This window comes from Lactuca sativa, chromosome 1 (genome assembly GCF_002870075.4).
Source record: "Lactuca sativa cultivar Salinas chromosome 1, Lsat_Salinas_v11, whole genome shotgun sequence".
Lineage (NCBI taxonomy): Eukaryota > Viridiplantae > Streptophyta > Magnoliopsida > Asterales > Asteraceae > Lactuca > Lactuca sativa.
The window spans coordinates 21294598-21311533 of NC_056623.2; the positions used below are offsets into that span (position 1 = coordinate 21294598).

General features: G+C 38.3%; 1 protein-coding gene across 1 annotated transcript; it reads left to right on the top strand.

Annotated features, from left to right (window-relative positions):
- Nucleotides 1–13898: 13898 nt before the first annotated feature.
- On the top strand, nucleotides 13899–16668 carry LOC111915766 (probable jasmonic acid carboxyl methyltransferase 2). The gene is made up of 4 exons (XM_023911422.3): nucleotides 13899–14050; nucleotides 14139–14540; nucleotides 15464–15736; nucleotides 16018–16668. Exons 1-4 carry the CDS (start codon nucleotides 13985–13987, stop codon nucleotides 16369–16371), a joined length of 1095 nt encoding a protein of 364 aa, XP_023767190.1. The 5' UTR covers nucleotides 13899–13984; the 3' UTR covers nucleotides 16372–16668.
- The last annotated feature ends 268 nt before the right edge of the window (nucleotides 16669–16936 follow it).

The following is a 16936-nucleotide window of genomic DNA, read 5'->3' on the forward strand; positions in this document are numbered from 1 at the left end:
CCAATTAAGTTTGCTATGCATTTGAGTTCTGTAAGTTCTCAATTGTTTACATAAGGCAAAACACCTGGATTAGTGAAAGTACGTTGATTAGTAAGGGTGAGTTGTTGAACAACTTGGAAGACATGGTAGGCCTTTGTGCTACCATATGGAAAGAAATTAAGATTGAACAAGTTTAGTCCATATGAGTTTGAATTTGTCATAGACCTTGTCTTATAGTAATGATCAGAAATGAAAAATTCACATGGACAGGAACACATACACCATAAAGTCTAAGTGACATAAGGTTTCTCTCCACTTCATGAAAATGATTGTGAGGAAACACTTTCACTAAGAAAATTTAAAGTGATAGTAGTTGTGTTAATTGCATTCTCAAATTCGATTATGATTACGACATCCCTCTTCATAGTTCGAATTGTGAGAAATGGAAAATAGTCTGAACATTTGGGACTTACTGCTGTAAGTTCTAAAATAGTTTAGACACACATGTGAGCTATCTAAGAAAATGTGTATGAGTTTGAGATGCCTAGATAAAGTCTTATCGAAGCATCTTGTATCAGAAACCTAAACTTCGGTAAGAAACTCAATAAGTATTGATTTCTAGAAGTCCAACTGATTTCTAAATACATGTCAAAGCTAGTGGGGGCATAAGTGTTATGCTTATAAGAATGTTATTATTATGATAGTGGGAGCACAATTATTACATTAAGTGTTGTGAGTTAGCAATACTATTGATAGGAAACAAAGTTTTAGCTTGCAAAGTTGCAGAGTTTGAAAAGTTGTTTCCCTATAGAAAGTTTTAAGGGAGAGGAGCTCATACTTCATTTCGAGTCTAAAAGATTAGATTAAAATTATTAAGTCATGGATATATATGAATGTAATGTTGAAATATTTTCAACCTTAGAAATTCTATATATATATATATATATATATATATATATATATATATATATATATATATAGGAATGTTATAGCAAAGGACTGGGCTAGTATCATGTCATTATGTAAGACATTATGAATCGTATCCCATGTGCTTCAGATATAGGATCGATTACATATGCTATAATATTCGATTGTTCTAATTTCCAAATGCTTAGGGTATTTAGAGGGAAAAGAGACTAGAACAAGATATGAATGAAAATTTTAAGTAACTATCACGGACAATCTGAAGTTCACTTGTGGACAGTTGGAAGTATAGTAATGGATGGACCATATTGATATGGTTCTGAATAGATAGGATTCTATTTAGAATGAATAGTCATATGGAAAATATGGAAATGTTTCCATAAGGATAGTTGGATTTTAAGAATCTATGTGTAGGTTAGAAACTTTTATGTAAGAAGGATGTTCAAAGGAATGTACTTTGAATGTGAGACTTCGTATCTATGGATTTGTCTTGTAACAATTTCAAAATGGAACGCTTTGTAATATCATTGAGAAAGTCTCTATGACTTTTGTACCTTGACATTACAAGAGGATTATTGCATGAGAGTTTAGACTTTAACATATTCTAGTAGTGACAGGAATTTGGTATTATTACACTGATAATAAGGATTATGAATTGTGAAATAAGCATCATCGGAAATGGATTCAATCGATCTATTTCACAAAGTAAGGACCATAGGTAAACATAGTGTGCATGCTTGGAGCATGGGATAACTATTGCTTTAATTCAAGTATTAAGTTGATAAATGGAAACATTATTGGAAGACCCCAACTTTCGTATTTCTGAAAGACCAAACTTTCATACTTCGCAATATAGTTACTCCAAAACATGTTACATGCATATTTATAAATAATATTTTACATTGATAGTGTGATTACAAAAGACTGGATACAAACCGACTAAGTTTTAGTATATTACAAAGTGTTATATCTATTACATAACTACCCAGGATATTATAGTTTTATACAAAAGTAATAGTATAAACTATTCTAAATCTTCCAATAGTATATGACTATACTAGATTCTCATTTCCTACAATTGTTAAACACTGAGAGGGGTAAGCGATGACGCTTAGTGAGTTCAATAATAGATACAATATAACGTTATGCCATATATATATATATATATATATATATATATATATATATATATATATATATATATATATATATATATACTTCAATATGGCAGAAGCAAAGGGAACACAAGGAACAACAAAGGTATATGCGAATCATGCGACAAGCTTTCCATATCAATCAATGAGACATAACAATTTCAATAGTTGATATACATCAATAAAGCTTCAGCCCAAATGGCACAGAAGACATACAGTTTCTGATTAAACATTTTGGTAGATTTCAGGCTTTTAACCCTATAGAACCTTCTGCCAATGCCATAGAATATAAGTCATTCTCTTATGAGACATGATCTACATGGCCAGAGGCTACATACGAGTACCACCGTGAATCTAAGTCCTTTCACTGATCACATGGTCAAAGGTACAACTTTGCTACCATAATAGCGAAAATAATAAGACGAGATGATAACATGGAAACACACATAGCACATATAACACATAACATACAAGCGTTCCTAAATATTGAACTCACCGATAAATAAACGAAGGAATAATTGATAAATTGGGCAGTACTTTGGCTCTGAATATGACTTTCTGTGACGAAACCGGAAATTTTAGTTGAAAATCGGCTTTACACGGGCAGAGTTTCGACTTGAAAATATAATTTTCTCAGGAACTCCGGAACGTCGGGACTTGCTTCGGGTGTCGGGAATGATACCGGGGTTTAAAAGTGGGTAAAATGGATGAAAAGGGGTGTGAAAGTGTCAAATTAGTAAACTAAACACGGCTGAGTTCGCATCCCTTTTATAGGGGACCGAAGTTCCTAACTATGTTGGGCGTATTGTGAGGTGGTTCACTACACTGAGTGTACCCCTCGTACGCGGGGCGTAGAGGCTTAGTGTCTTCGGATGTGTCAAATGTACGAGATACGTGACATCCGAGCAAAGACCGGCAAAGTGGCTGATCCGAGGCCCTGCAATGAGTACGTTGGGCGTACACCTTCGGATAAGTCTCGAATTTTTGATTTATTTTTATTTAAAAACTTCAAAAATTCATATCTTTTGCATACGAGCTCCGTTTTTGACTTTCTTTATATCAAAGTGTAGGTGAGATTATACTCTACAACTTTTGTTTAGACTCCGCCAACTAACTTTGACTTCTTTTTTAATATTATATTTTTAACGGGTCGGGATAGGAAAAGTCCGTTAAAAATTTATAACTTTTTCATCCGACGTTCGTTTTCTTCTGTCTTTTACCATTGTACTACTATTGACGAGACCTTCGATTCTTGTTTAGGTTGCGTCGGCTAAAAATCACTCGATCTTTATTTCGAGTTTTTAGTTGTCTACTGTTATTCTGAAACTTAGAAAAATCATAACTTCCTCATACGAAGTTAGATTTTGATGTTCTTTTTATGAAAGTTCTCAGTTTAACGAATACTGCAACTTTCATTTAGATCATAAAGGCTAAAAAGTAGTTTATTGAAAACTCACTTTTTATGTCATACAACGTCGTGCCGGTTCTGTCGTGGAATTTCAATAAGTCATAACTTTTTCGTTATAACTTGGATTTTGATGAGGTTTTCGCCTAAACGTTTCTAACGAGATTCTTTACAACTTTCAATAATATAATTTTACTTATTTTCAAATTTATATTTTCGTTAATTTTCAATATTTGACTTTTGATTGGAATCTCATAAGACTTCCAATATTTTTCGAGTGATTCTAAACATAGTTTTACTTCAATTCTCGTAAAAACTATGTGTTAGAACTCAATGCTCAAAATCATATAATATTTCTTAATAGTATTCACTTTTAAAATTACATAATATGATAACTGAACGTGTATGTTACAATTATACAATGAATAATGTGTAATCAATATGGTAGAGTCGATATTGGATTGGATTATTCTTGTATTTCACTTCGTATGTTTTACTTCCCGAATAATAAGATTATGCAAACAGCCACAGTCAATCATACCTTGGAAGTAAGTAATGAGGTAAGACTGTCATGAATCCAAAAGTAGACTGTCTAAAGTGTTTAGACATAGCACAAGTTTGTTGTAGTGTTCATGAGTGCTCCTGAAATAAGCCTTGAGTATTGGATTAAATCCACAGTCATTTGAATCAGTTCATGGATTTTATCACGAGTGATTATGAGACGATAATATCTTATATTCTTGAAACAGAGACATAAGAGTTGTAGTTTCCAAGTCAGTTGCACATTGATGATACGTAAACACACAGTAACTTGTTGTTATAAAACGTATTGTTGTGTGTGATTTGATAAGTAAATTGAGCAAGCATATGAGTCAAAGTTTATCCATTCCTTTTACCCTAAGAGGGATAAAAGCGATATCTGTGGGCCCCTCGATGATTTAGTGATGACACCCTAAGCGCTTGGCCAAGCCTGGACTAAGTTGATGTGTTCAATGTAGTCTATTGTCATTCATCATAAATCGGAAGTCAAGAAAAACACATGGACAGAGAGAATGATTATAACCCATGTCTCAGTCCATACGATATCTTGTAGAATAGAGGAATATATGATCCCTTATCTAAAGGACGTTTATTGATCAGAGTTCAACAAGCGGCTTTTGAGAGCTACAATTGCTAATCAGATTCTAAAGTAGTATTTTTAATAATAGTTATTCGACTTATCCAAGTGGGAGACTATTGGATTAGGTGTCTAAGACCATAACTATAATTGGTATGTACTTGACCCAATAGTAGAATGGTCCTTTTGAGTTGTGTAACACCCTAAATTTTCAAACATTTTTTTTCATTTTAAAATCACATAAATCTCATCAACACATTTCACAAAATCCCCAAAATGTGAAATTATCAAAAAAACATATTCGTAATTGTTTGAATAAAATCCAGGATCCTTAAATCATAACTCCGTCTCGTGTGTACAATCAAGTCGGCGCCTTCCCGTGATCCTGAGAAGTACCTGAAACAAATAACACATAACACATAACACGGTAAGCACGAAGCTTAGTGAGTTCCCCAAAATACCACACACAGCTTATTAGCCTCTCATGGCTATATCTCGAATAAGATCCTCCGGTCAATGTGTCTCAGTGGAAGCCTCTACTCCCACAACTTGGGTGGACCCTCCGGTCCTAACTCAGTAAGCTCAGAATAAAACAAAACATAAATCACAAAGACATAATGTAGGATATCACAATACTCAATAAAACATACAAGACCCTCTGGTCACACAAAATTACCACACAAGGTAAATATAGTGAGAAAACTCACCTCGTGTGTAAGCAAACAAAATCGTGTACCCTTCGAACGGTCTAATCCCCGCCTACATGTCATAAGTATCTCTAATTAGCATTTAAAATCAAAACTCTAAATAAACCAAGCTATCCTCTCTCTCTAACTCCTGGGATGGGTAAAAGACCATTTTACCCCTCCATGGTCTCCATAATCCCTGTATTGACCAACCCTAAAAGTCAACAAAAGTCAACACTCGAGTCAACAGTCCATGTTGACCCAACACGTTGAGTGCATCTATGTGACTCGACGAGTTCCCTCGTTTCTTCAGTCATGTCACGAAAATCCAACTTAACTCGTCGAGTTGTCTCATCAACTCGCCATGTTACAAATGTCCAGACTCGTCGGGGGAAAACCCTAGCCGACTCGTCGAGTTGGCTCATCAACTCGTCGAGTCCCTTAAGTCTATTTTCTTATTCAGACGTTTTAAGGTAGAGTTACAACCCCAAACTCTAGATCTAGCCTCCCAAGGATGAGATACCACGTAAAGCTGCAAGCTTTACTTCCATGCATGTCACTTAGGGCTTGAAATCCCAAAACAAGTTCCATTTAGAGTCCTAATCATAAAAGCTCTCCTCTAGCTTGATAAAGCTTGGATTTTTGGGCTTAAGGGACCTCATCAGGTCCAAATCTGTAGTCTCAATCTCTCAGCAAGCTCAAAATACTCAAAGTCTCAAGGAAAGATGGAAAAATCCCTATAACTTCCTAAACATGAGATCTAATCAAAATAATGAGCAAGGTGGTGACTTTTACCTTCAAACAGAAGCTAAGGATGGATAAACACTGGATCCAGCAGTCTCTTCTAGTTCAAAGCCTTAATAATCTTCTCTTCTCTTCCAAAAGTGCACTGGGAGTTAGGATATTACAATTCTCCCCTACTATAATCAGACTTCGCCCTCGAAGTGATGTTTCGGAAACAACTCTGGGTACTGCTCCCGCATCTCGGACTCCGGCTCCCAAGCCTACTCCGATCCTCTACGGTGCTCCCACTGCACCTTAACTAGTTACACCTCCTTGATCCTCAGGGTCCCGATCTCTTAATATAGTTCAGGCTTGCATCAACCTGAATGTCCTCTAAAGGTACCACTGCCGTCTCATCGGCTACACACTTCCTTAGCTGAGACACGTGGAAGGTGTTATGAATCTGGCTCAACTCTGTAGGTAGCTCCAACCGGTAAACTACCTTACCCACTCAGGCGATCACTATGAAAGGATCAATGTATCTAGGGCCCAGCTTGCCCCGTTTCCTGAATCAGATCACCCCTTTCCATGGGGATACCTTAAGGAGGACAAAATCTCCGACCTGGAACTCTAGCTCGGATCGTCTCCGGTCTGCGTAACTCTTCTGGCGACTCTGGGTCATCAGGAACCTCAGTTTGACCTGCTAAATCTGCTCAGTCATCTTAATCACTATCTCAGTGCCACCCATCACTCTCTGCCCCACCTCTCCCCAAAAGATGGGAGTCCGACACCTCCTCCCATATAAGAGCTCAAAGGGAGGTATACCTATACTGGAATGATGGTTGTTGTTGTACGAAAACTCAGCCAAGGGAAAATAAGTGTCCCAACTTCCCCCGACGTCCATAACACATGCACGCAACATGTCCTTAAGTGTCTGAATCGTCCGCTCACTCTGCCTATCTGTCTGTGGGTGGTATGCGGTACTGAAGTGCAACCGGGTACCCAACTCCTCATGAAACTTCTTCCAGAACTTGGAAGTAAAGCGCACATCTCGATCTGACACTACAATTGTCGGCACTCCATGTCGTGCTACCCCTCTCTCATAGAAATCTCAATCGATTTCTCTACATAAGAGTTCTCAATGCTAGCCAAAAAGTGAGCACTCTTCGTCAACCGGTCCACAATCACCCATATCGCGTCGACACCTTGCTCTATTCTCGGTAATTTGGTGATAAAATCCATGGAAATATGCTCCCACTTCCACTGGGGAATCTCTAGAGGCTGCAACAGGCCATGTGGACGCTGGTGCCCCGCCTTAACCTGACGACAGGCCAAACACCTCTCAACTACCCATGCCACATCTCTTTTTATATAGGGCCACCAATAATCCATCTTCAGATCCAAATACATCTTAGTGGCCCCTGGATGGATCGAGAATCTTGATCTATGTGCCTCCTCCGTCAATATACGTCGATCCCTGCCTATATACAACACCCAAATCCGCCCATGGAAGGTCATAAGCTCCCGACTATTCGTCTCAAACTCAGGAACCTGTCCGATCACCCGCTCCCTCTTCTAGTTCTCTGGCCTCACAGCCTCCACCTAAGCCTCTCGGATGGTATCTAGGACTAGAGTCATCACCATCATCCTCATACATACGTCTCGAATCGGAGCACTCTTTACTCTACGGCTTAAGGCATCGGTTACCACATTAGCCTTGCCTGGGTGATAAAATCTCGCAGTCGTAGTCTTTCACTACATCTAACCACCTCCTCTATCTCATATTCAGGTTGGGCTGATCCATGAGGTACTTCAGACTCTTATGGTCCGTGTATATGGTGCATCGGACTCCATACAAATAGTGGCGCCAGATCTTGAGGGCGAACACCACCACCCCTAGCTCCAAATCGTGGTTGGGATACCTCGTATCATGAGGCTTCAACTACCCTTTATGCATATGCTATCACATGCCTCATCTGCATCAACACTGCACCCATCCCCGATATAGATGCATCACAGTAAACTACAAAATCCTCCACTCCCTCGGGAAGGGCTAACACTGGAGCTTTGCATAATCTCTGGCGAAGAGTCTCGAATGAAGCCTGCTGCTCGAGCCCCCAGGCAAAAGTAACACCCTTCCAGGTCAGTCTGGTAAGAGGAACAACAATCTTGGAGAAATCTCTGATAAATCTCTGGTAGTAGCAGGCCAAACCTAGAAAACTCTTGATCTCGGGCGGGGATCTCGGCACCTCCCATCGCATAACTGTTGGGTTTTGTGTATTATAACACTCCTATGGTGCACATACAACCCTAATAGATTTGGGTCTAAGTTTTCTTTAGTTATACATGCAATAAAATTTCCAAAGCATGAAGCCTACAATTAGCATACAATTTTGGTACATGAATCATAAAACTAGTTAGAATAATACCTCTTTATTGTAGCTTGTAGTTTTGGCCGTTCAAGAGCTTAACACCTCAAGTGTGATGCCTAAAATTGTTCACAAACACCATGAACAAAGGAAGACTTTGAGAGAGAGGCTAGACACACTCATATCATTTATGATTCTCCTAGAATGCATAGGTGTCGATTTTGGCTAAGGGATAACACACACACACACACACACACACACACACATATATATATATATATATATATATATATATATATATATTGTAGGATTCCAAGAGTCATGGGTAAACCCTAATCCATACACTTGGGTTATGATCCATATCTCATGTGGCTAACTCTTCATGGATACTTACATAAGCTTACCCCATCATGGATCAATAGGCCAAACAATATATATGTCACTGATTTACATAATCAGTCCCCGTTACTTTAATTAGTCTCTTTTGATCACAAATTTAATTCCAAATTAATTCTTGATCAATACTATTTAATTAATATGATTTTACAATTAATATATTATACTTGTAATATAGTAATAAATCATAAATTGCATCTTTCTCAAATATCCATCCTATCAGATTGTTCTGGTGAAGGCAACCCAAATGGACCATACTAGTCTCGGGTCAAGTACATACAAACTATAGTTATGGGCTTAGACACCTAATCCAAAAATAATTTCCTCAATCTTGGCTGGTTTGACCAAAATCCCATTCTGATTAACGAGGTGCCCCAGGAACTGGACCTCTCATAACCAGAAAACACACTTGGAGAATATGGCATAAAGCCTATCCATCCTTAGTACTCCAAGAATCTCCCGAAGATGCTCCTCGTGCTGCTATCTGGTCCTCGAGTATACCAGAATATCATCGATGAACACGATCACCGACCGATCCAACATGGGCCTGCACACTCGGTTCATGAGATCCATGAACACTGTTGGTGTGTTGGTGAGTCCGAAAGGCATAACCACAAACTTATAGTGCCCATGACGAGTCCTAAAGGACATCGACTGGATATCCTCCTCACAAACTCTCATCTGATTATATCCAGATCTCAAATCAATCTTGGAAAACCAAGATGCCCCAACAACTGATCGAATAAATCGTCGATCCTCGGTAGTGGATAACGGTTCTTGACCTTCAGCTTGTTCAACTCCCGGTAATCGATGCACATCCGGTGTGAACCATCCTTCTCTTGACAAAAAGGATCGGTGCTCCCCACGGTGAGCTACTTGGTCTGATAAAACCCTTCCCCAACAAGTCCTGGGGCTGTGAGGATAACTCCTGCATCTCAGGAGGCGCAAGGCGATAAGGTGCCTTGGCAATAGGCACCGCACCCGGAACCAAATCAATCCGGAACTCTACCTGCCTCTCGGGAGGCACACCTGTCAACTCCTCAGGGAAAACGTCAGGGAACTCGCACACTATCAGAACATTAGAGATAGAACTTGGCCTCTGTGTAGCAACCCGCATATCCATCACGTATACCAAAAAGCCTATACAACCCTATTGTAGAGTCTATCTTGCCCTGGCAGCAGAGTAGAAAGCTGATCCAGATCTGGTACCCTCGCCATACACCGTAAGGACTCCCCCACTAGGGTCTCGTATGGTCACCATCTGACGCTCACAGTCGATCACAACTCCAAACCGCTTAAACCAATCGATGCCCACTATGGCACATACATCACCCATTGCTATCGACACCAGGTCTATCGGGAACTCAACACCAAAAATCTCTAGTACACATCCCTAGAATACATCAGTGGCAAAAACCGCATGCTCGTCGTCTATAGAAACCCTCAGAGGTCGACTCAACGCCTCACGTCTGATACTGATGTGACGACTAAAAGCTAAAGACACGAAGGATCGACTCGCACCCGAGTCAAATAACACCAAAGCAGGTTCAGAACTCACAAGAAAAGTACCTATATACAGCACAATATAAGTATAATAAATATCAAAATAATATAAATAAGGAAATACGTACCAGCCACGACATCAGGTGTTGCGCGGACCTCCTCCGCTGTCAGCTGAAAAGCTCTCGCACGAGCCCTCGGCGTCTCGACCTTCATTGGTCGACTATCAGTAGCACGTAAAGTAGCAGGTGCAGAACCCTGGGCTGATCCCTGAATGTGTTGGGGGCACTCAGCCTTCCGATGGCCAGTCTGGTTGCAATGAAAGTAAACTGCAAACCCATTGGGGCAATCCTTCGCCTTGTTCCCCTCTTTGCTACATTTGTAGCAAATCCCTGCCCGAGATGATCCCTCGTGACTCTTGTCGCACTTGCCACAAGTACGACCATTCTGGCCCCCAACTTTCATATTAGTGGGCTTTGCCCGCTTCGTCGTCGGCTGCGATTGTATCGGTCTCCTGTCTCTACCCCGAGACTCTTCCTCCTCTTTGTTCTTCAACTCTAGCTCAATATCCCTCTGCTGGCATTGGTCTAAAGCTCAGCCAATGTCCGGTATGATGAGTTCGCCACGAAGTCCTGTATATCCCTCCTTAGTATACTCAGATATCGGCTCACTCGTGCCTGCTCAGTAGATACGTGCTTAGGAAAAACAACACCCTCTTTATGGAACATCCTCGTGATCTACGTCACCGTTTCTGTCTTCTGCTTGAGAGACAAAAACTCCTGGGCTAACCGTTCCCTCTCCACCGGGGGTACATACTCGTCTCGGAACAATTGTGTAAATCTCTCCCATGTCATTGCAACATGATCTGCAGGAGTAAAGTTGGCTGTGACAAACTTCCACCAGTCGTTCGCTCCCAAGCGAAGCTGGTTCAGTGCAAACCGATCTCTCAGGTGCTCGGGGGATGAACACCTGTAAAAACACCCCTCAATGTCGGAGATCCATCTCATAGCAGCAATCGGATCCTGTTTCCCATCAAACTCTGGTGGCTTCGTGTTGCTGAACTCCTGAAAAAACAACGAGTCACCTCCTTGTGGCCTAGTAGCAGCTACGGATGCGGTGGCTGCAGCAGCAGCAACGTCAGTAACAGCAACATATTGCTATATATATATATATATATATATATATATATATATATATATATATATATATATATATATATATATATATATTTTACTGGTATCTCATACTATATATGGCTAAGGGTTGTTTCTGGGGAAAATGACTTTTGAGGGTAACTAACTATTGCGTTTGTTTTCATTTGGTCCTTTTTTTGTACTCAATATACCATCGAACTTTTTTTTTGTGTTCACCATAACCCTTTTGACCGACTTTTGACCTGTGATAGCCGGTTAAAGGGTTATGGTGAACACAAAAAACAAGTTCGATGGTATATTGAGTACAAAAAAAGGAAATGGACCAAATGAGAACAAACTCAACAGTTGGTTATCCTCCTGAGTCATTTTCCCCGAAAAGTTAAATGAAATTAAAGTTACAAAATTATCAAAGACAACAACCTTCTTTGGCCATAATGTATATGAAGAGCGTTTCGGAAGGGTAACTTCGTTAAAACATGGTTTATGCTATGTTTAATGTGGTTAGCTGTCAACACCTCTCTGCAAAATGATATGACTGTGTATGAGAGGTATATTTATCAGCATAAATGTTTACTTTAAGGTATGTTATGGTGATGTGTCTGCAAAAGTTGCATGATATTGTAAATATTAATGTTGTATTTTGTCCCACAAATTCGATCTTAAAGCTAAGTAAAGTAAAAAATCACAGCACTTGTGATTCGACTAGTTTGTAAACTTGTCTAGAATCCATGATACGATAAATCATTTTATTGGAAATGTAAATGTAGTCATGAAATGTACCTTCTTAGTCAAGATTCCCCTAATAAATATTCAAGTGCATTACAAAGTTGTACATGTATGAATAATATTCTTTTGTAGGTTATGTTTTGAAGAGAAGCAATAATGAATCTCATAAAATCATTAATATTAGCAGGAGATGACGTGAGATTTGCTGTAAATAAGTAAAAGGAAAAATGAATCAGGAGGGTAACCAATTGTTGCATTTGTTCTCATTTGGTCACTTTAATTTCCTTTTTTTTGTATTCAATATACCATCGAACTTGTTGTTTGTGTTCACCAAAACCCTTTGACTGACTATCACAGGTCATAAAAGAGTTATGGTGAACACAAACAACAAGTTCGATGATATATTAAGTACAAAAAAAAGAAAAATGGCCAAATAAGAACAAACGCAACAGTTAGTTATCATCGACAGTCATTTTCCATTATTTGTGCCTTGGGCTAGAAGTCCTTTCGTATACATCATGGATCATGCTTAGCTGGAAACCAAAATAATGAGCTATATATTTGTTTTAGTGTAGGACACTACAAGAAATAAGAGTATTACCAGTGACAGACGTCGCCGCTAAAGTTCCAACATGTCGCCACTAAAGGGTGGTCGCTGATACTCCATTGATCGCCACTGATGCTCCATTTGTTGCCGCTAAAGTTGCGTCACCGCTAATGCTCTCCGTCGCCACTAAATTCGTCGCTGCTATTAATATGTATTTCTATTCATACAAAATACACATATACATACATAATACACATACAAAATTCACATATACATATGAAAATACATACACATACATAATACACATATACATACGAAAATACATACACATACATAATACACATATATATACATAAAAATACATATATACATAGGATTGTACATACAAAAAAAAACATATACATACATAAAATACATTCAAAATACGCATATACATACAAATACACATCCATATCTACAAACACAAAATACACATATAAATACACATCAATGCTAGAAATTAGTAAGGAGAAGTGAAAAGGAAAAGGATAAGGAGAAAATGGAGCAAAAATGGGTGGAATTGCGAAGTTCTTTGTGAAATTCCGATGAGGTCGGCAACAATGGTGAGCAAGAAGGGAGAACACGGAAAAATAGAGCAGAGAGAGGTTTTATTGTCGACGCCCTTTAGCGACGACACATACTCATTGGCGGCAACACATGGGAGGGAAAACAACATGGGGTTTTCTATGTCATTGGATCATCTCTTAAATCGACGGATGAAATTGAAATGACGCGGGTCGCCAAAACAAGCCTTTAGCGGCGACACACACTCTTTAGCGGCGACACACCGAAGGGAAACAACGCGGGATTTCTTATGTCATCCTAGTCGTAGAATCATTTCTTAAATCGACGGATGAGATTGAAATGATGCGGATCGTCAAAACAAGTCTTTAGCAGCGACGTCTTTAGCGGCGACTGGGTCTTTTAGCGGCGACAAAAAACACGTTTGTTTTTGTCGCTGCTAAAAGTCCCCGTCGCCGCTTGCTAAAGGTGTCGCTGCTATTACCGATTATTCTTGTAGTGGGAAAACAAAATCGTAATGTTGCTATTGATGTCACATGCATTTGTCACGACTTAATTAATTTGTAACATGCATAAAGTCGGTCTCAAGTTTAGGAGTGTTGTATGGTCACAAATTTAAAACAACACGGAGCACCACAAGTTCCTTGGCATCTAGGTCTATATATACCCAACATTCCGGCAGGTGCTTCATCAACTTTAGCTTTATTCTTTCTGCTCCCATTCAAAATAATAACAAACAAATCATGCAAATTCTTCACATGAACAAAGGAGAAGGAGAGACCAGTTACGCCAATAACTCGGTGGTTCAGGTAAGTAGCTAACCCTACATAATTAGTAATCAAAATCTTTTCATGAATTTATGCTGTACCTACAATTTACATGAAGAAATGATCGCAGAAGAAGATAATATCAGTTGCTAATTTAATGGTGGAAGCCGCCATTGTTAATATCTTGAGGGAGATACAGCCGGAGAGCATGGGGTTTGCGGACCTAGGGTGCTCATCTGGACCCAACTCCTTGACCGTGGTCTCTCAGATGATCCATGCGGTGGATGCTACTTGCCATCAGATGGGTCGATCTTTACCTGAACTAAAGGTGTTGCTGAACGATCTCCCTGGCAATGACTTCAACCATGTGTTTGAGTTATTGCCAGAGCTTTACAAGAAACTGAAGGATGATTATGGTATTCATGAAGGCTGTTACGTTTGGGGTGTGCCTGGTTCGTTTTACGGCAGGTTGTTTCCTGTCCGGAGTCTTCACTTTGTCCATTCTTCGTCGAGCCTCCACTGGCTCTCTCAGGTTTGGTCTTAATTTAACAATGCAAACTTTGATCATCGAGTAAGGTTTGTTACATAGAAAGAATATATTACTAAGTAGCTAGGTCATGGTATAGAAACGTACATATTCTAATAGACCAAACAGAAGTATACGATGAGAGACCAAACAGAAGTATACGATGTCGAGAGACAAAACAGTAGTACTCAGAAATCGTATGATTAGGATTTAGGGGACATTTATTATTGGACCACTCATCCACAACTACTTTGCATGGGAACCACATAGTACTATATACACTCATAATACATAACGTACGATTAATACAAATCAAGATGTAGGAATGTTCGCACTATCTATTTAATTATTATTTAATTATTAAGTATTTCAACTTGATTATACTATTAAATTAATTTTATCATTCGAAAATACTATTTCCTTCGGGCTACTAATATCGATAAAATACAGGAAAACAAAATCATATGCTAATTACAACTTTATCAATTTAATTACTTAACTCTATTAGTAAAATTAATCATTATACTTGAACAAAACGATAATTATACTAGCTACAACTCTCATCATTATTGTTAGTGTTGTTATAGTTATGGATATAATAACTGTTATGATTTCTTATTTGTTACTACTATGATAACTATAAGTATTATTATGATTATTAATATCATCGTTTTTTAGTTTCTTAAGAAAAAGTTATTGGGTAAAGCGATAGATGATAAATGTTTGTTTTTTATATGTTTAAATTATCGGATAATAGAGAAAAATAACAGTTTCTTTAAAAGTAATTAGAATTACTTTATTACATTAACATGAATGAAAAAAAAAATTCCTTAGTAAAATAGAGAAACCGACGAAACAGTGATGTTCTTCATTTTGTCCATTAATTAGATTCGTAATATATGTAAAGACTCCGAAATTAATTTGATTAGGTACCAGCAAGTTTAGGAGCTAGTTCTGGAACCCATTTGAATAAAGAGAAGATATACATATCCAAGAGTAGCTCCGCGAGTGTCATAGAAGCATACCAACAACAGTTTCACGAAGATTTCTCGTTGTTCTTGAGATCGCGTGCCAAAGAAATGAATATCAAGGGACGAATGGTTTTGTCGTTCATGGGTCGGATGTCTCCTGACCCTTTTGCAGAGGAGGCTTGCTACCAATGGGAACTTCTAGCCCGTGCTTTAATGAGCTTAGCCTCCGATGTATGTACATTTCTCTCTCTTAATCACGCTACTAGAAATTGATGCATCAACCACATGTTCAATTGTAGCAAAATTGGACGATTAGAAACAGATTAAGACATGATTTTATTGAAAGAATTGCAACGGAATTAGATACGTTGTTAATTTTCTATCATTCAGTCCCTAATTCCTATTTCAGTCTGTATCTAATGCCAAGAATTCTAGTAGTGGCATGCATGCACACCAGGATCTTAGGTTTTTATGTTATACTAAAAAGTTGGTATGTGTATATATTGTTGTAGGGACTTGTTGAAAAGGAGATGATAGATTCCTTCAATGCTCCTTACTATGCACCTAGCGCGAAAGAAGTGGAACGTGAGGTCGACAAAGAAGGATCATTTGTAGTGTGTGGTGTTAAAGCGTTTGAGATTGAATGGGATGTTAGTGACTCGAGAACCCTTAAGGAGTCAACTGGCCATCGTGTGGCTAAGACTATTCGAGCAGTGGTGGAGCCAATGTTGGAAAGTCATTTCCATCTTGGGACTGACATGATGGATGATCTATTTCGAAGATATGCTACAATCATCGATGATTGCCGTTCGGAAAGAAGATTCAAGTATACTAATTTGGTTATTTCTTTCATAAAAAAAGGTTGATCACAATTGTGTCCTCTGTTTGTCTTGGAATTAAAGGAACTTATTTTTCTTTAACAACAAGAAATAAATTTACAAACCACCAATAATTAAATTAAATAATACAACAACATCATAATTCATAATTTATCAAAAAGTCTTCTTCATTACTTTATGATAGACTCGGGACCACAATGTGACAACAGTTTCGAATATCATGTTTTCAAAATTAACTTAATAGGAATAAGAAAATGTATGAAGAATTGTACAATAAAGTTTGCAAGACGTAGATGGATCATTCAGTCTCAGTCCTTCACATCATCTATTGTTCTCGTGTTAAATGTTGTTTATGTATTTGTTCATATTCACTACAACAAAAAATTCAATTTGGCTATAGAAAAATTTCATACTAAAAAACTAAAATTCTATAGCTAAACCTAAATAATATGGAATCTACTAAGAAATTTATCAATGAAATTCCGTAGCTATATTTCTTGTAGCAGAATATACTTTTACATGATTATAGTTCTGTATCAACTTTAATATATGATGTTTATTTCATTGTGCGCAATTCAAGTTTCATTGCATT

What these genes read in the sequence shown, in the direction of transcription:
- LOC111915766 (XM_023911422.3), top strand. Translation starts at nt 13,985, where the DNA reads ATGCAAATTCTTCACATGAACAAAGGAGAAGGAGAGACCAGTTACGCC. An exon ending in GCCTCCACTGGCTCTCTCAG is followed by an intron (nt 14,541 to 15,463) that starts GTTTGGTCTTAA and finishes TAATTTGATTAG; the next exon opens with GTACCAGCAAGTTTAGGAGC. An exon ending in TAATGAGCTTAGCCTCCGAT is followed by an intron (nt 15,737 to 16,017) that starts GTATGTACATTT and finishes ATATTGTTGTAG; the next exon opens with GGACTTGTTGAAAAGGAGAT.